Below are 19,141 nucleotides of genomic sequence, written 5' to 3'. Positions count from 1 at the left end.
AAAGACACCATGATAACCTTGGTTTTTCAGCCAAAGTGTCACCTCCTACCCAAGGCCTCTCTGGCCCCATTCCTAGTGCTTCCTCTTCCCCCTCTTACTTAGTATTTACTTCATATTCCACATTCTTGATTTTATTAGGCTTTTATACATGCACAGTACTGTTTTTGACCTTAGTTTTGTGTCCTTTTCTTTATTGAAAAACCAGTATAATTTCAAAAAGAGACCTTTCCTGATTCCTTCCGTGGTTAGTGCCTGTGGTTCCCCCAGCAGACTATAAACTCATGAAGGTGGCTTCTGTCACTGTGTGTTCTTTATTTGCCTTCCCAGTGCCTGATAACTGCACATAGAACATATAATAATAAATGCTTGCTGAAATGAAGAGAAGTGATTTCTCTTCTACAAATTTTCTTCTTTCAAATGAAAATATCTTCATGTTGATTTTTGCTGAATTATGAAACCATTATGTTTTATTCTGCTCTAGTCCTCCCCATCCAGGAAAATCTGCTTTTCCATTTTCAGACCAGATGTCTCAATCTGAAACAGTTCAGCAGTGGTTTGGAAACTTGCAAGCAAATGGTAAGTGTTTGTGGAGTATTGTCCTTGGCAGTGTGATGCCTTGTCATCGTAGGCTGAATTGGGGGGGAGCAGAGCTCATCTAATCCAACCTGTGCCTGACAGACCGCGATCCATGCGGATGCCTCACTACCTCCCCTTCCACTTGGGAGCAGCTCTGATTAGTAGGAGATTTGTCCTCAGGTGGAGCTGACACAGCTTCTCTGCTCCTTGCTCCCATTGGGCCCAGTTCTCCCCTGAGGGCTGAAATGGCTTTACCTAGTATTTGCACTCTTCTGCCATTTCCTCTTCAGATGGAAACTCTCCAGGTCCTTCAGCCAGTTCATGGTGGGCATGGTCTCTAGCCCCATCACCCTTCTGATCAGTGTCCTTCCCAAGATCTGGCCATTACAGTACACGCCAGCACAGTGTGTCCTGTCAGCAGGACTCCCTTCTCCCCATTTTGGACACTCTGCTTCTCTTGATGCAGCTGAGATTACATGAGCTTTTTTGGTCACTGTGACCTCCCATTGACTCATGTTGAACTTGGAATTCTTTAAAGCCCCCAAAACTCATGCGAAATGTTGTCCTGCTCAGCCTCCCTTGCCTTGTACTTGGCGGTGAGAATGTATTAGAAAGACCCTGTACTTTGACCCTCAAAAACTGCTAGCATCCCCGCTCTGCTACTTAGCAGCTTTTCAACCTAGGACAAGTCAGTTGTCCTCCCCAGGCCTTGGCTTCTTCTTATGTAAAATGGGTTGGTCTAGATTTCTAAGGTCTCTTCCAACTCTGATGTTCTATTTTTTAGTCTAATTAACCAATAGAAAGGGAATTTAAAGACAGACAACCATGTAAATGGAAGTGACTGACAGTCACTACAGCTCACAGTTTATAGCCAGGATGTTGTGTGAAAAAGGCAATTGTAGATCCCCACTGGAAGCAGATACCAAGGCAGAACAGGCAGAAATGGAGGGCACAGAGGGGGAAGTCTCCATGTGTACATGGTGAGAATGGGGATAGAAGAGAGTGTTAAGAAATGTCCCTTTTGCCACCCTACATATGAAAAGAGATTGAGCCTACTAATATGGTGCCCAGTGAACTTAGGTTTTTCAGACAGAAGCTGGCATGGCCATCTTTCCCCAGATGGCCCAACTGCAGCTGTAACCCAAGTATATATTTAAGCATCTGTCATTTAATTATTTTTTTAACGATTGAAAGGTAGTTGGGATGCTGAGCATTTTCTGCTGGAAAACAAGGCAGATATGCAGAAGGGTGGGATGGGGAGAAATCAAATGGGCCACGGCGATTATAAAAGAAGCAGAAGGAAAGGAGGAGATCTTGGCTGAGTATTATATTGCCTACTCGAGAGAAGTAGTATGTAATGAGCATGTAATTTAAGCCGTGGTTTAACACGAATTTTGAATCCTTTCCTATTACTTAAATTTTTTTTTAGTATCCCAAAAGGGAATTAATTTGTCCATGTGCAGCTGTTGGGGAAGGGAATGCAGGTTTACATAATTATTTGTGTGGCTGTCATCTGTCTTAGCTTTTTAAAGTGCAGTTTTCAGTTAACATCTTCATCTGAAATGGAAGAACAGGTATTCATTTCACTTAGTAATAGTACAGCTGCTGCAGTTAACAAACACATTGTTTAACTTAATCTGTTATTAAAAGGAGAAGGAAGAGAAAAGCACGATAGATATGATATATTTAAAAATACAGTGAAAGTTTTAAATAAACTTTGAAAGATTGACCCATGTGTTCCATGAGGGAGATGGTTCTGGTCATTTGTTTTAAGAAATACTCTTAAGATCTACATAGTTTGAAAACTGACAAGTCCTTACAGAAAAATTATTTTTAAAATTCCATTGATTACAACATTTTAAGCCCTGACAGTGCATATACTGTGCAGCCTTTTTCCATAAACTTAAAACAGTTTTGTATGAACTTTTACTGTGTGTGGTTTTTTTTAAGCCCAGTTAAGAGAAGCCCCTGCTCACATCAGCACTAACTCGAGCAGAAATGTCCAGGCTCGTCCAGATTCGCCAGACGCAAGGAGAAATGCATGGACTGACAGGATGGCTAAGAGGGATGCAGATGCTTCTGACAATGCACGTTCTGCCAGGCAGCCGAATGCCATGAAATACATGCCTGCACGCCACCGTGAACCTGAAAGCATCCAGCCCGTGCCTGTGTTTGGCTCACATCCCCTCTCTGAGCCAAGCAAGTGTAGGGGCATGGAACCCCAAATGGACCACCAGAAGTGGACATTGCGGAGTGTCACCTCTCCTTTGAATGCCCGGAGGCTAAAGCCCATCAGGCAGAAAACAAAAAAAGCTGTGGTACGTCTTCCATAGTGTTCCTGTGTGACTGTGTGTCTGTGTGTCTGTAATCAGAGACTGACACAACGTCTCATTGAGCACATTGTTGCTGACAGTGAAACACCATGTCGATGATACTTTTATATGTTGAAACTGCCTTTCTCTTCCTCCAGCTGTTAGGTTAGAGTCTTGGCTACTCCTGCTCCACCACACGGGGAGATGGTGGTGATAACAGTGCTCCTGCTTCCTGGGTAGTGTGGAGGCAGGTGGTCAGCTGGGGACGGGAAGGGTAAAGTGTGTGTGTGTGTCTGTGTGTCTGTGTCTGTCTGTCTGTCTGTGTCTGTGTGTGTGTGTCTCTCTCTGTGTGTGTGTGTGTGTGTGTGTGTGTGTGTGTGTGTGTGTGTGTGTGTGTGTGTGTGTGTGTGCGTGAAGGCACGACTGCAGGTGACTGATTACGATAACAGCCTCGGAAATACCAGAGATAATGTGTCGGGTGTTAGATTATTTTTGAAATCAAAAGACCCATTTCATCTTATAATATCATGCTTTTGAGTTAAAATGGATGCTTTTTTGTGATTTTTAGTTTTGAACATTCACTTCCATAAGTTTTTGAGTTTTAGATTTTCTCTGCTTCCCTCCCCTCCCCAAGGTGGCGTGTAATCTGCTATGAGCTCTAAGTACACGTTCATATTAAACACAAGTTCATGTCAGTCACAAAGTGGATGCTTTTGTTAAACATCACTATCATTTCCCACTTCACTCTCCCCTAGAATCCTCCCTTCTAACAAAGAAAATGTTAAACAAAGCAAATTGTGGACCATGTCCAATGAGCATGTCTGCGGCAACCTAGGCCTGGAGTCCACATGGATAGTCACAGCGTTCCAGTATCATTCATTGGGGAGTGCTGGATTTGAACTGAAGGCCCTGAGTTTCAGCACTAGCTCTGCCATTTATGACTTGAGTGGCCTTGGGCAAATCACTTACCTCCCTGAACCTCAGTTTCCTCATCTGAAGAACCATAGAACCTCCAGCAGGGGTTGCACTAGATGAATGACTTCTCAGGACTGTCCTGTGTTTCTATGAAGGAAAGTGTTTGAGCCTCAGTCCTTTGGGATCAGGATTGGTCATTGGTTCATGCGATGCTGTTGTCTTCCTCGTGGTCGTTGTCCCTGTTTTCTTTGTCCTGCATCAGTTTATATATAGGTCTGTCCAAACTTCTCCAAATGTTTCACACTTGTCTTCTTTTTATAACAGTTGAATAATATTCCATGATGTTCACATTTGCTCGGCTATAAAGTGATGGTCATGATAGCTCCCAGCTCCCAAGGGTGTTGGGAGAATCAAATGAGATTCTCTTTGTACTTTGTAAAGTACTTAGCCCAGTGCCTGACACATAAGAAGTTAAATAAATGTTAGCTTTTATTTATAAATGCAGGCTGCCGTCAGCATTATTGTTAGATCATTTTGATTAAGCAGTCCCCAGGCAATGGGCATCCACTTCATTTCCTCTCTCTAGAAGTGTTGCAGTGAATCCTCTGTCTTTGACTTCCTTAGAGTATATACCAGAGCGCACTGTGTCTGTGTCAGAGGTTAGGGACATTTTAGTCTCTTTTCTTTAGTAATTACAAATTGATTTCTGGGAGAGCTGGATGAGTTTGTGGCTCCGTCAGCAGTATGTTAATGTGCCAGACTCCTGTGGTTTCCTCAGTGCTGACTGTTCCAGTCTTTTATCGTTGCCAATTTGCTTGGTGCAGTGTGAAACTTCAGAGTTCTTTTATTTTAGTGATTTTGGCTTTTCCCCCTTAGAGGGTTAATAATTTTCATTCTTCTTTTGAAAACCGTTCATCTCTTTGTGCACTTATCTCTTGGGGGGCTTGGACCTTATATGTTACTTGATTCCCCTCATAAAAATAAACTGAACAGCTAGTTTTTAAAGGTGAACTTCTCTTTTTTAAAGCTTATTTTTTAAAAGTATGACAAAGTCATCTTCACTGAACTAACACTTCATTCTGTTATTTTGGCCATTAAAATTCTAAGCATTTTTTCCTTCTCTTGATTAACAGTATCAGTCAGGATGCGTTTAATTTCTCTTTTTCATCCTCTTCTACCTTCTTTGTTTCCTGTTGCTTTGCTGGCTCTCTGTTCCTGTCTTTGTTCTCTCTGCCCACGCCCACCTCTCCTCCTGCGCCTGCTCTCTCAGGCTGTTTCGCACCTGGGGCAGCTGCTCCTTCCTGCTGCCTCTTTTAAAGCATTGGCCCCTGAGTGCACGCAGGCAAATACAGGAAACAAGGAGGCAGCTGCACTCGAGATGAGTTTGGCATTAATGTCAGCACCTCCCATGGTAAGATACAGCTGATGCGGAATCTCTCTTTCCTGTGACTTTGGAAAGGACCTAAGGTCGCTCCCCATAAGCCACAAAGGGATACTTTTGACTCTTGTTTCCAGGTGAGCATACTTGACACAGAAGAAGTGTGTGTGGAGCTGCTAAAGGAGGTGGCCTCCCAAGAGTGTGTGAAAGAAGTTCTTCAGGTTTCCAGCGATGGGAATTCGGTAATGTCCTACCTTTATCCCGTTGCCATTTAATTGGGGGAAAAGCCTTTCAGTGGGAAGCTACAGCGGCGTCTTAAAAATGCTTCTTCCTCTCGGATTTGATCTGTTCCGTGGGACGCTGAGGCTTCTGGGAATATATTTATTCTAGGATGTGTTTCATCCTTGTGTGATAATTGAGTAAAGTCTAAGTTGGTCTTAGTGTATCTTGAAGTCACCTCTGTTGAATTCTGAATGAAATCAGTGGCTCCTGAGGGTTCTGGCTTATTCTAGAGAGATTATGCACCCGAATTCTTTTAACAAATAATAAAGTACTTTTAAGAGTGAGGTTGCCTGCAATATCTGCTACAGTCACTCTTAAGCTATAGTGCCTGTATTCAAAGATGGTTGGTTTATTTTTGTGTAACCTAGTGAATCAGTTTAACAATAAAAACACTTAATTGTAGAAGGAATATATCTAGAGTCCATGTAATATGTCATAGTAGAAGCAAGGACAACTGCATGTTAGTTTCATGGCCTTTAGTTAGAACATAAATTGTCTCTTGATTAACAATGTGAAATTCTGATTTTTATTTTCACAGATCACAATTTATTATCCAAATGAAGGAAAAGGTTTCCCCCTTGAAAACAGACCACTCCTTCCTCCCAAAGACATGGCTAGGTATAGCTTGGATTCTTTACCAGGTAATGTCACTTTCTTTCTGAAATGCCCTTGCTGGGTAGATACAGCAGGTTACAGAGTTTATTAAAAGAAACATTAACAGTTGTAATAGTTGTGCACATCTATATAGCTCTCCAAGGCTTGTAAAGGACTTTTACTAGATTATTTCATTAGGTCATCAGAGTAGTTCTGTCAGATACATGTGAAGGGTATTATCCTCATCTGACAGATCACTGTCCGGTAGTATTTGAACTCGGGTTTCTCGTGAATGCCAGGCTCAGGCAGAGAGAGGAGAGCGACAAAGACAGACATGGCTGGGTCACGCCTAAGGATACATGTTGTATCTGTTTCACTTCTGTTGGTGGAGATCTTTGTTTTCATTGTTTTTTCACTAATTAAAAACTGATTCTAAAGGGATTGCCACTTGCCTCCCTTTCTTGCTAAACGGAGAGCATTACACACACTGTCAACCAGGTTCATGGTGTTGCTTGATTATGCTTAACTTTTCCTGTATTATAAAGGTGGATTCATTACTGGAGAATAGTGTATCTGAAAATGACCCCCATTTTTAAAAAACTTACCAGTAAAACTTGTTTTTGAAATGGGTGTGTACATATACATACATATATTTTTAAAATAAGTTTTATATTTACAGTGGTTTTATGCACACATATATCATCATATTGTGTGCCTATGGCTAATTTTTATCATAACCAGTTCAGGTCAAGGGATTTGAAGAAATTTGCTTCTTACCATATTTCTCATACTCAGTATTTTTCTGTTACATGAAGGTCACTTAACTATTAACTAATAATAATAGGCTCTCAATTTCAGTGTTTGAATAATGTTCCTTTTCAGTGCTCAAGAGTCAGATTTTATCTTTTCTGATTTTCAGATTTTATCTTTTAACCTTTTCTAGTTAACTTCTCCAAACTGAGATTTATTGATAGATTTATTGAAAAGACCAGAAGCTGCCACACAAAATCTGTTGGAAAAATTAGGGAATGTTTAGTCTAAAAAAGAAGAGACTTTGGGGCATGAGTTTGCTTTCTTTTTGTGAGGACTTAGGTCTATTTCCTTGGCCCGAGCAGAACTGAGATTAAGGGGGGAGGAAGTTATAGGGAGCCGTGTCAACCCAAAGAAGGAATTTCCTAATAATTGGAGCTGTCCCAGATTGGGGGACACACATTTTCTGGGGATCATGCAATGCATTGTTTAAATGATCCTCAGCTCAGCACCTTCTAATCTGCAATATAAAAGTTGATTTAAGGATGTATTCTTTAAAAATAGTAGAATTTCATAATACAGATTCCACATTACCTTTGACACTCAAAAGACTGCCAGCTCATTAGCTGCTTTGGAATTTTACCGCACTCTGCAGTATTTCACCTTGTTTCATATAAGTGGACTTAGGAATGTTTTGTGTAACAGAAAATTTCTGTTGATGCGGCACGTGGACTGACCTCTGACCTTGGATGTTTAAAGAGTAGCAGGAAGGATTGTGCAACTGCAGGACATTTGCAGATGCTCGTTTTCATGCCATTGAGATGTCTCCCAGTGATATTTCTTTCTTCTCCCTTTTGTCCTTGCAGAAAAATACTGGAGAAAATACCAGTATGCTTCCAGATTTGTACAGCTCGTAAGATCAAAAACACCCAAAATCACTTTTTTTTCAAAATACGCTAAATGCATTTTGATGGAAAATTCCCCTCATGCTGATTTTGAAGTTTGGTTTTATGACGGTAAGCACTCACTCAAAAGTAATGATACTGTTTATTATGTTATGAAATATGGGGGAACTCTATTGTAATGCAGTTTGTTATCGGACATTCAGCTCGTACCAAACGTGCCAAGCTGTGTCTGGTGGTATTTATTGGCACTTGGAATGAGAGAGGTAAATGAAGGCCCAGTTTTTGCTTTTAATTTTAAAATACAGTTACCTCTTTCACATCACAATTTTCCCCATCATGGTTTTGATGTATCAAGGGTTGGCATTAGAAACTAAATGGGAATTTTGGAGGAGTTTTGTAAAAGCTTTAGATGACACAGGAAAAGTTTAGAAACTCAGAAATGCATAAAATATGTATGGTATATAATATCAACCCAAATTTTACACTAAGGTGATGTAAACACTCCATTTAAAAAAAGAAAAAATTCAGACTCCTCTGGGACAAAGGAAGGGCCAAAACATGTTATATGAACTTTCTAGATCATGGGGGTGCGGTGCCTCTAATTCTCTTGATATAGAAAGGATAACTGCAAATAGAAAAAAGTCAGATCTATTAAGTGTGGTCAGAGTAAAATGTTTTTAAAATACATTTTAAAATTTTCCTCAGTGTTTTTGTTTGCATTTCATTCAGTTTAAGTCTCATTGTGGTCTTTTCTTTCAAAAAACTTTGTACAGGGATCTTAACAGATATCTTTCACAGACCAAGTCTGTCATTTGAGGTGACCTGTCTTCTACAGAGTAGGAACAGGTAGCTATGTATGCACAGCAGTGCTTAGAAGAGAGGCAGTTTTATGGGTGATGCAGATAGCAGCCCCTCTAATCAACAGTTTGGGAGAGGTGCTGGCCCTGAAAAATTGATCACCTCACTTCCATTTTGGCCATGACTGTCTCTGCACTTTTGGCCACATGGCCCTGGGCAAGATGAGTCAGTTCTGTGTTTTGTAGACCAGAGGTATTGAAGCTGCCCGGCTCTTGCAGAACTCCTGAGTTTAGGGGGAGCCAGAGGAAAATGTAATAGAGAAATGTTTGACAAAATAAATAAAAAGCATAGTATGTGTAGTGTTAATTTGTGGTTTTCAAAGTCAGTATGTTGCCTGTAGGAATCCGTTTCTATTTGAGTTTTATACCATGGCTCTAGACTATTCTTTAAAATGAAGTTGCCAGCTGGCATTGGTAGAGGAAGTTTCCTCACCTGGGAGTTCCCTTTAGTCTCTGTCTCCAGACTTCCCTAGGATAATGTTTGTTTGGATGACATGCATACAGTACTAAGTGGACCTGTGTTGAAAGGCTCCCTTACCAAGACTGGGCAGAATTTGAACTCTGCCGGCATGGCTCTTGGTACTTGGCAGGTTCATAAGCTCACTACCATGGGGCATCCAAATATGATTGGAGGTGTCTGTCGGAAAAAATGGATAGTAAGATATGGGGAGTTTAACGGTCTGACCAGCCAGAAATAAATGATGTGTTTTCCTGAGGGCGAAATTGTATGCAATCTTTCAATGAAAACTATCTTGTAATTCTTTGAAAAGTAGCTTGAAAAGGTTTATTCTTTCAGGAGCAAAAATACACAGAACAGAAGACTTAGTTAACGTGATTGAAAAATCTGGGAAATCATACACTTTGAAAGGAGAAACTGAGGTTGATAACTTGAAAGAAGAAATAAAAGTCTATGTAGATCATGCTAATGAGGTACGAATCTGCTTGTGTGTTTATACCTTTGTAACCTCATTCTTAGCATTAATGAAGTTGTGACCAAAGTTCTGTTTTTAAACAGATACATCGTGTTTGCCTCGCGCTGGAGACTGTTATTTCAGTGGAAGAAGCTCAGATGGGAAATGTTCCCTTCTTTCCTGTCATCATTGGAAGGTATGTGCAGTTTTACAAAATGATAAGCCCTCATTGGCTAAAAATGTTCTTTTAAGTTAACTGAGCAAAAAAGGTCCATTTCTCAGAAAAGTAGTTGACAGTTTAATTTTTCAGGGGAGCAAAGGTTTTTTTGGGGAGAAATGTTTACTTGGAAAACTCTTTCTTTCTCTTCAGAAAGCCAAGCAACCTGAGTTCCCCCCAGATTGTGGCTCCTCCGACTTGCATGGATCCAAATTCTTTGGTGAAAGATATGGCATCTTTACATATGGGGATAGTGAGCGCCTCGGCATCTTCAAACCAGGCACCTAGTGGTAACCCTTCGGTAAGTCAGTCTTATATTGTACAACATGAGAACAGCAAGCATGGCAAACTTACTGACAGTATGTCGTCAGCATGACTGATCGTCGTTTTAAAAACCAGTGGCTACCACCAGAGCTATGCTGGGACCAGCTCACAGGGGCTCCTGAAGTTTCCAGTGGGAGCATCAACACCTCAGAAATCAGACAGCACAAAGCAGGGCTTCAGTGACTGTACTGCTGACTGTTTACGTTGAAGAAAGTGACAGACAAGGTAAAGAATGCAGATTCAGTTGAAAAGTGTGTTGTGTGCACATTTCCCTGGAGAGCTAAGCATTCGCCAGCGCACCATGTGGAAATGGAACGGCAGCGATCTTTTACGAAGGAGTATTTAACTTTGATACCGTTTTGTTTAAGCTTTTATTGAATAATTAGGTGTGAAACGAAAGAAAAATGTTAACATTAAGGCCACTAGTTTCCCATTCAGTTCTCAGTTCATCGGAGGTCTTCCGTTTATAAATTATGCCTTTAAAAGTCAGGGACATTTCTGTTCTGCAAGCGTAGAGCTTCTGACAGATTCAGTGAACAATGAAAATATTCAGATACTTGCCCTGATACCAGTTACTTAAGTCTTCTGGCACAAAATGACGTGCCTGACGTGTCAGAATATACAGCCAGTTTGAAGAACTTATCCTGAAGCAAAAATGTGGCAGCTATCTTGTTCCTTGGCTGGTCATGCAACCATTGTGGTTGCAACATTGTCTGATGTTTGGAGTTTCCAGTAGCCTTAGAAAATTGTGCTGAAATGGCTTTAAGTTAATAAAGACCCACCAGGTCTCTATGATGGCTGAAGAGTGTGTATTTGTTATTATATTACATAAATAGTAACAGCAGTCTTTTACCTGTTTCTAGATTGTTCCATATGAAGGCTCTGGGTTAGCAGCTGCTGGGCCTGAAACACAAGGCTCTTCCACTAGCTCAAAGGATTGTCTTCCAAAATCAGCCCAGTTTCTGAAATCTGTTTTTGTGAAAAATATTGGTTGGGCTACACAGGTGAGCAGTTATCCAGGAAGAAAATTATTTTTAAAATATTTTTTTCTCAGTATTATAAATTTCTTTTTGGCTCCACATTATAATTACATACTTTATTGAAAAATACTCTTTTCCCCTAAGATTAAGTCCTTCTGACATTGTCTTTGTGAGAAATGGTACTTTTTTTTTTCCTTGCAGAATTAGAAATAGTATTAAGAAGTTCACTGTGTTTTTGGTTCACACATATCCCAACTACTACCTTACTAAAATCCTTTCTGTTTCACCTAGCATGTTAAATATTGTAAATGTAAGAGGACAGAGTGAAAAAAAGGTCTTTACTTCTATCCTTTTTCAGTCTTCTAGAATTCTAAGGATCCTGGATATAGATTAGTCTTTGGCCTTGACTTTTTAAAATTCAAAGTCCCCTGATCTGAGGAGTAACCTTCAGGAGAGGAGAACATTCACACAGACATCTTTGTGGGATTTCTCTTTCTTGTCACCTGGGTGCTGTGTTTTTCTGCTCTATTCACATCCAGCTGTACTGCTAAACACCATTATCAGAGATGTAAGCATAATCCTAAAGGTCTTGTGTACTGAATAACATTGAACACTTGTTCCCAGTTAACCAGTGGAGCTGTTTGCGTTCAGTTTAATGATAGATCCCAGTTGGTGGTTCAGGCCGGAGTGCCCTACATCAGTTACACGACACCAAATGGCCAGACGAGCAGGTGAGTCACTGAGCTGCTGCTCAGCTCTAGATTCTTTTCAGTTACCGTGTTTACCAGAATTGACAGATCAGGTTTAAAATTTTGTACTTGAGAGGTTGAAAATAAAATCCAGACATAGTGATCCTGATTCAGGAGTTGACCTGATTGCTTTCCAATATTGTAATTCTCTAGTCAGGCATGAAGATTTAGATAAATGTGCTCTTTTCCAAGAGAGGAAATAGTTTGTAGTCAGGATTTTGTGAATTCAAGTACTGCCTGCAAGTTTCCATCTGGGAGAAACTGGGCTTCTCCCCAGTGTGTTTGAGAAGAGTACAGAAATGGCAGAAAACCGGCTTTCCTTTTCTCAAGTTTTAAATTATATTGTTAACTGGAAGAAAATTGCATTTTGGTGGTAAGCAAAACTTGAAGCACATTTCTGCTGTGGAAGTCACCATTCCTAGAAAATATTTAGGAGGCTTTGTACTGAATGACGCATATGTAGTAATATCTCATTAGCTAATTGTCCCTTACATAGATCTATTGGTATCCCTAGAGAGAGGTAATCTCATAAGCCTATGAAATTTACAGCCTTTCTGGATGACTAGCAGATGTGTGGCATCTTGTGTTTACCTGGTACCATAATCACATTCTTGGCCCAAAAAACCAGTAGGATTTTTTTAAAAAGCATTTGATCTGCCAAGATCTGCCGTCTTTCCCTCCATCCCCTACTCTGCAGCCCCTATGCTGACCCTCCTCCCAAATGAGAACGTGAGAAAAACACAACCCACCACCGAAGTGTATCAGGTCTGTAGAGAAAGGAAACCACAGAAATGTGACTTGTTTGTACTGTATAATAGTAGTCTTTGTGTGTCTTCCTCATTCATGCCTTTTTGTAATAGAATCAGAAAGACGACGTGATCGCTTTCAGTTTATGGTTCTGATTATCGGGCTGAGATAGTGACATCGTCTTTTCTCCGCCTTTCCTGCCTTACCTAGGTATGGGGAAAATGAAAAGTTACCAGAATACGTCATGGAGAAAGTACAGCATCTGCCTTCCGTCCTGCTGATGTTTGCTAATCCAGCTCCTGGTCCTCACTGACGAATAGAGTTGTTTTGGATGATTCCAGTACAGCCACTCCAGGCAACCTTTGCCGAAGAGGATTTTAATATGACTGCAGCAGGCTACAAAGTCAGAAGGGGCCCATTTCTTAGACAATTCCTTGAAGCCCCCTTCCCCCCAGTATGTCTCTGTATTTATGTGTGTGTTGTGAAGTGGAAGCGTGCATAGTCTAGATGTGGAGGATGGGGGGCAGCGGGGCAACTTCTTTGTGTTATTCCTTTCTCAGGCATGTTGGGAATCATGGAAAATGTGGTTTTAAAATTTTTAAACATGTACATAATTTGTATATATGTTATAACTAATGTAAAATTGTATACTTGTTTATAGCTTTATTTTTGTAGCACCCAGTTTCTAATGAAACATTCCTACAAAAGCATTTTGTTTAAAAAAAAAAAAGCCAATAAATGCAGTGTTAAGAGTGTTCCAGCCCTGGTTCATTTCATTTGACATGTCAGGTTACAATAATTTTATTGCAGGCCTTTAAAATGAAGCGCTCTGTACGTAATATTTTTAACCCATGTCTATAAAGCAGTGTATTTAACGATGGTTTTGTGTGTGTATATGTTTTCTGTTTTAAACTAAAGGATTTTATGGACCGCAACCAACATGAAAATAGAAAAACAAAAGCTATTCTTTGGACTTTTTCTCTTAATGTAACAATTTCCACTCATTAACATCTCAGTCATCTGTGGAATTTAACAGAAAGAGCAGAGTTAAAGAGACACTTGCTTCCAGCATTAAGGATTTGGAGAGTTCTGAATTCTGAATGTATAGTAGGACATTGTTCCGTGTTCTTCCTGGTTGCCTGACAGTTGCCTCACTTGTCCCTTTCCCAAGGTACCTCCGGGCCTGCCTTGTGTCCACTTCAAGCCCCACTTTCTCTGCAGTTTTCTGCAGCTGTTCCACCCCAGAGATGACTCCTCGTTAGGTTTCTCTGTTAGCTGAGTCTAAACCACCGCTAGAAAGTAAACGCCTTTGAGTTTATTGCTTTGAGTCTCCTCATCATCCTTGAAGCTGTGGGCACACACAGTGTTTTCTGGGGCAAAGACAGGGCGTAGTGTTTTCCTAGAGAGGCTCACACGGGGGTTGCAGGAACATTTGTCAGGGACTTAGATTCCTGTAGGTTGGATGAGGCCTTTTCCAATTATAGGACTTGATTTATGCCAAGCCTAGAGGCCTGTATTGGGCTACCCGAGTCTTTCCTACCTGTCCCAGGTCTTCGGCTGGCCACGCCGGATGCACATATGAGAGAAAGGACGTTCCAGAGTCGAACAGGGGTTGAGCTTTATTCCAGGGTCCGGGTTACAAATGCAGGGGGGTCTTCCTTAGGAGGAAGAGGGGGAGATTTCCTAAGGAGGCTAAGCTTAAGGGATTGGAAGTAGAAGTACAAGCGGGGAGAGAGGGGGAGGAGAGAGGAAAGAAAAGAAGCGGAGCCCTACTTTTCTCTTTGGCTCCACACGTGCTAAGAGAGAGCTTTCTGGCTTCCTCAATCCTACTTAATCTTCAGCCACACAGTTTGCATCTCAATACCATGCTGTTAGGTAACTAGGTGTGCTCCAATCCGGGACGACCTCGAGGGCAGGGAGACTCCACCCATCAGGTATCTCCGGGGGAGAGGCGGAAATACCCGAGCTAGCCGAGCTAGCTCGGTCTGACCTTCTCGAACCCCCGCTGTTCATGGAGGGCCTCGTAAGACTCTAAGATTTAGAAGTCCCACTTTTACCTGCCCGAGACCGTCCACACGGAATTGAGCTTCCAGTCCCAACAGATTTATATTTCAAAAACTAGAGTCCTGCATGGAACAAAAAACACTTGTGAGAAAGATGCAACCCCGTGAAAAGATACTCAGATTACACGACCTGAGAAATGAAAAAGACAGTCATGAGAATGGCAAAAATCATACTCTAAAAAGGAATGGGATTTAATCTTGCTATGACCGTTGGGAAACCAGGCACTGCTGGTCCATTTCTGACAGGACAATAAACTATTAATTATCTCAGAGATAAATAAATCTGAGAATACACAATGAATCCTACCTAGAGTTGGTGGTAATGTTTTACTAATTCCACTTTGCTGTTTGGTCACTTTTCAGTCATATCTAACTCTTTGGGACCCATTGGGGATGTTCTTGGGAAAGATATACTGGAGTGGTTTTCTACTTCCTTCTCCAGCTTATTTTACAGATAAGGAAACTGAGGCAAACAGGGTTAAGTGACTTGCCCAGACAGACAGTGTCTAAAGCCAGATTTGAACTCACTTCAATGAAAAGGCAGCTTATTTCATTCAACTCTAATTCTAAACTGAGAGTGACCATGGCCTGTAATCTGAGATTGGATGCTTGTGAGTTGTTTCCAGGGATGTGACTGGCGTCATGTGTGTTGCTGTGCAGGCTCCGCTTTCTTCACTGAGCTGTTTGACCAAATCAGGTCTGTTTCTCTATTAAGAAGCAGCGATTCCCTCCAAAAGACTCATGAGGGAAAATCCCCAGCCAGAGAAAGGCCTTGGGAGTCGGAATCAGATGGAAGCAGACTGTTCGCTCTCCCTTTCCTGTCGTTCGTTTCTTCTTTCTTTTGGTTCCTCCCATTGGTTTGAAGTCCTCTTTAACCATGACTAATGTGAAAATATGTTTAATGTGAATGTGTAAGTACAGCCTATATCAGATTGCACGCCATCTTGGGGAGTCGGGAGGGGAGGGAAGGGGAGATAATTGAGAACTCTGTCTTATGGAAGTGAATGTTGAAAACTAAAAATTAATAATAATAAAAAAAAAGCAGCAATTCTTCTGCTCCTTGGCCTGGAGTAGACCTCTAAAGGTACTCAGTTCCCTGAATTCATTTGTCATTTCTTAAGAGTACAACAATGGGGTCGCTAAAGCACTGGGCCTGGAGTCAGGAAGACCCATCTTCCTGAGTTCAAATCCAGCCTCAGACACTTACTAGCTGTGTAATCCTGGGCAAGTCACTTAACCCCATTTGCCTCAGTTTCCTCATCTGTAAAATGAGCTGGAGAAGGAAGTGGCAAACCAACCACTCCAGTATTTTTGCCAAGAAAATGCAAAATGGTGTCACAAAGAATCAGACACACCTGAACAACAAAACAGTAAAATAATATTAATATACATAATCTGTTTAGCCATTTTCCAAATGAGGAGCACCACTGTGTTTCCTAAATGTATTTGTAACAGAAAAGTGAACAAAAAACACTAACCAACTTATATGTCCAGTAAGTAGAGAATGAATGAATGGCCCCATACGGTGAGAAGTGGCATGACTCCACCTTTAGTGCAGGTGTCAAAAACACAAACGAGAGCCGCTGACCAGAACAAAATATAATTGAGAAATATTTTTAAAAGTAGACATCAGATAACTTTACGTTTTAAAACCAGGTCAATATGGATCCTCGTGTACAGAATGCTGCCTCCCTTTCTATTTGGGGAGGAAGGAAATAATCATTGAATTGTGTGCCAGGCACTGTGCTAAACACTCACAGACATTATCTCATTTGACAGTACCTCCTTTATTTGCATTTGACATCACTGGCAGAGAGGACGGAGTGGTGGCCTGGGAGTCACAAAGACCCATACAGTCTGCCCATGGGACCCTCCTCCAGCATTTGCTCCAGTTTCTCAGTGGCTTCTGGAAATACCATGAAAAGCAGCAGAGCAGGTCCTGATTTGGACTGGTGAAAGGAGCTGTCTTGTTTGGTTGTTCAGTCATATCTGACTCTTCACGACCCCATTGGGATTACCCATATGGGGTCATGACCCAAAGTTTAAGAAGCACTGAAGGAGTTGCGGGTGGAAAAAAGTTTAAGAAGCTCTGCCTGGATGAATGAAAAACCATGTCCATTTCTCTGCCCCCTTGAAATGCGCCAAGCCAGACTCATGGATCAAGAAAGGCTTGGCATAGAGAGTGGTCTATGCTAGCCTGGCTGCAAGTAAGCCAGAGATTCTGAGTAGTGGACATGAGGTGGGGCCATGGAGGCTGCACAGTGGGACAAGGAAAGTGGAAAAGGTGGGCAGATCACATGGAATAGATTAATGGGGGGTGGGAGGGAGCAGGGAACGGTACTGGAAAGAATTAACTCACTTAGGCTTTCAATGCCAGGCTGAAGTAACAGGATCAGATCTATGTTTTAGGAACACTAATGCGGAAGCTTTGTTGAGAGGGGCTATCAGAAGCGGGAATTAGGGGCCATTGCAATCATTCCACCCAGAGGTCTTTCATGACCCTCTCCTCTTCTCCCTCTGGGCTATTTCACTTGATCTCTTCAGCTCCAGAGGGTTCCATGCAGATGGATTATCCAGGCCTGACCTCTCTGCTGACCTGCAGTCTTCCCCTGCTTAACAGACATCTTGAACGGGACATCTCAAACTCAACATGTCCCAAACACAAGTTATTCTTTCTCCCCACATTCTCCCTTCTCCGATTTCCCTATTACAGCAGCAGGGATCAGCAAACTCCCAGTCACCCAGGCTCACTGGTAACCCGGTGCCGTCCTCGACTCCTCCCTTTAAACCACCAGATCCAAGCCCTCTCTCCTCCAGGCCCCCTGTCCTCCTCTGACCTGGACCCCACTCTGGTGCAGGTCCTGTCTTGTCATCTCCCACCTGGACTATTTATAGTCTCTTTCCCTGCTTCTCTCCAGTCTTCTCCATTCAGCAACCAAAGCCATGTTCCTAAAGTGCAAGCTGGACCCTGTCAGACCCTACAACGTAAACATCAGTGACTCCCCAGGAGCTCAGGATCCAAAGCCCGCCACAAGCTGGTCCTTCCTACTTTCCCAGTCTTCTTACACTCTAGTCTCCTCCGCGGGCTCTTCAATCCAGGGACACTGGCCAACAATGTTGTGCCTCCTACTGGACATCATCTCCCAACTCAGTCAGTAAACATTCATTAAGGGCCTACTGTGTGCCAGGCTCTGGGCCAAGCACTGGGGACACAAAAAGAGTCAAAAGACAGTCCCTGCCCTCAGGGAGCTCCCCATCAAGACTACAGCGCAGGATAAATGGGAAGGCACTCAGATCGACAAGGTTGAAGGCTTCCCGTAGGTAGGATTGACACTGAAGCTGGGACCTGAAGGAAGCCAGTGTTCCAGATGTGGGAGACAGCTGGAGAAAAGGCCCAGAGCCAAAGATGGAAGGTCTAGTTCAGAGACCAAGCAGGAGGCGGGTATCACCGGATCAGATGGCATGTGGGAGAGTAAGGTGGAAGAGGGAAGTGGATCCACATAGTGATTAAAAAGAATATCAAGGATTGCTTTTCCAGTACTTTGTGAGGCCTCCACTGATGGGGGCTCATTCTGTAACCTGAGGGTCCTTTTCCCCTTATGATGCAATACCATAGAACTCCTGAACTTGTACCAGAAGAATTGCTTGTCTCCCTCATCCTATGTCCTCCTGTCCTTTTCCTGTCGACCATCTCCCTCGTCCTGGGTCACAGAATTCTTCCTTATCCTGTCCTTAATCTTCAACCTCCATAAAAAAACCTAAAATGACATGATCCTCCTGAACATTTACCGGCTGTATAGCTTTCTGTCTATGAGTCTGGTTCTCCAAAATATCAAAACCTTTTATTACAGTTAAAGGTTTACATGCTTCTGTCCATAAAGCTCCCTCCTGGTGGCTAAAAGAGAAATCTAAGGGATTCTTTCACACCTGAAACACTCTCCCAAATCTGACCTCAACAAGACGATAGTAAAGGTAGGAGGGGGAGAGTTACAAAGGACTCATTTTGTATTTGGTCCTAGAGGCCATAAGGAGTCACTTGGAGTTTACTGAGTGGGGACGTGCATCATGGGCCCTGGACTTTAGGAACCTGTGATGGCTGAATGGAGGATGAAGAGGGGAGCTGAGGCAGGCAGACACTTAGCAGCTACTGCAACAGTTCAGGTGTGAGGTGAGGAGTCTGCACCAAAGGGTGGCAGTGTCAGAGGACAGAAGTGGGTATGTTGGAGAGATACTGCTGAGGTGAAATAGGTGGGCCTTGGCAACAGCCTAGATATGGGGGGCAAGAGATGAGGAATCCGGGATGACTCCTACATTTCAAGCCTGAGGGACTAGGCTGGCACTGCCTTAAGAGTCAGAGGGAAGGAGAATTAGAAGAAAAGATGTGTTCCATTTTGGACATTGTGTTCAAGGTGTCCACTGGACAGCCAGAATGGAGGTGGGCAGGAAAGAGATGTGAGACTCATCAGCAGATGGTAATTAAATCCACGCAAGCTAAGATCATCAATCACCGGAGAGGAGAAAGAGGGCCCAGGACAGCAGCCCGAGGAACACCTACGGTCAGAGGGCAAGATCTGGAGGATC

The 19,141-nt window shown here is 42.3% G+C and overlaps 1 protein-coding gene across 2 annotated transcripts in view; it reads left to right on the top strand.

Moving 5' to 3' along the window:
• PLK4 (polo like kinase 4) overlaps window positions 1-13,377 on the top strand; it is a 30,384-nt gene extending 17,007 nt beyond the window's left edge. For both annotated transcript variants that reach the window (XM_072624582.1, XM_072624583.1), the window contains exons 6-16: window positions 482-576; window positions 2,527-2,894; window positions 5,319-5,423; window positions 6,002-6,104; window positions 7,674-7,823; window positions 9,366-9,499; window positions 9,585-9,676; window positions 9,851-9,998; window positions 10,885-11,025; window positions 11,626-11,732; window positions 12,708-13,377. In XM_072624582.1, coding sequence (XP_072480683.1) covers window positions 482-576; window positions 2,527-2,894; window positions 5,319-5,423; window positions 6,002-6,104; window positions 7,674-7,823; window positions 9,366-9,499; window positions 9,585-9,676; window positions 9,851-9,998; window positions 10,885-11,025; window positions 11,626-11,732; window positions 12,708-12,810 — 1,546 coding nt within the window. In that variant the 3' untranslated portion in view covers window positions 12,811-13,377. The remainder of the gene's footprint in view (window positions 1-481; window positions 577-2,526; window positions 2,895-5,318; window positions 5,424-6,001; window positions 6,105-7,673; window positions 7,824-9,365; window positions 9,500-9,584; window positions 9,677-9,850; window positions 9,999-10,884; window positions 11,026-11,625; window positions 11,733-12,707) is intronic.
• Window positions 13,378-19,141: the final 5,764 nt, after the last annotated feature.

Source organism: Notamacropus eugenii, chromosome 7 (genome assembly GCF_028372415.1).
Source record: "Notamacropus eugenii isolate mMacEug1 chromosome 7, mMacEug1.pri_v2, whole genome shotgun sequence".
NCBI classification, from domain to species: Eukaryota; Metazoa; Chordata; class Mammalia; order Diprotodontia; family Macropodidae; genus Notamacropus; species Notamacropus eugenii.
Note: the sequence above shows the minus strand (reverse complement) of the source record. Positions and strands in the feature narration are given on the sequence as shown.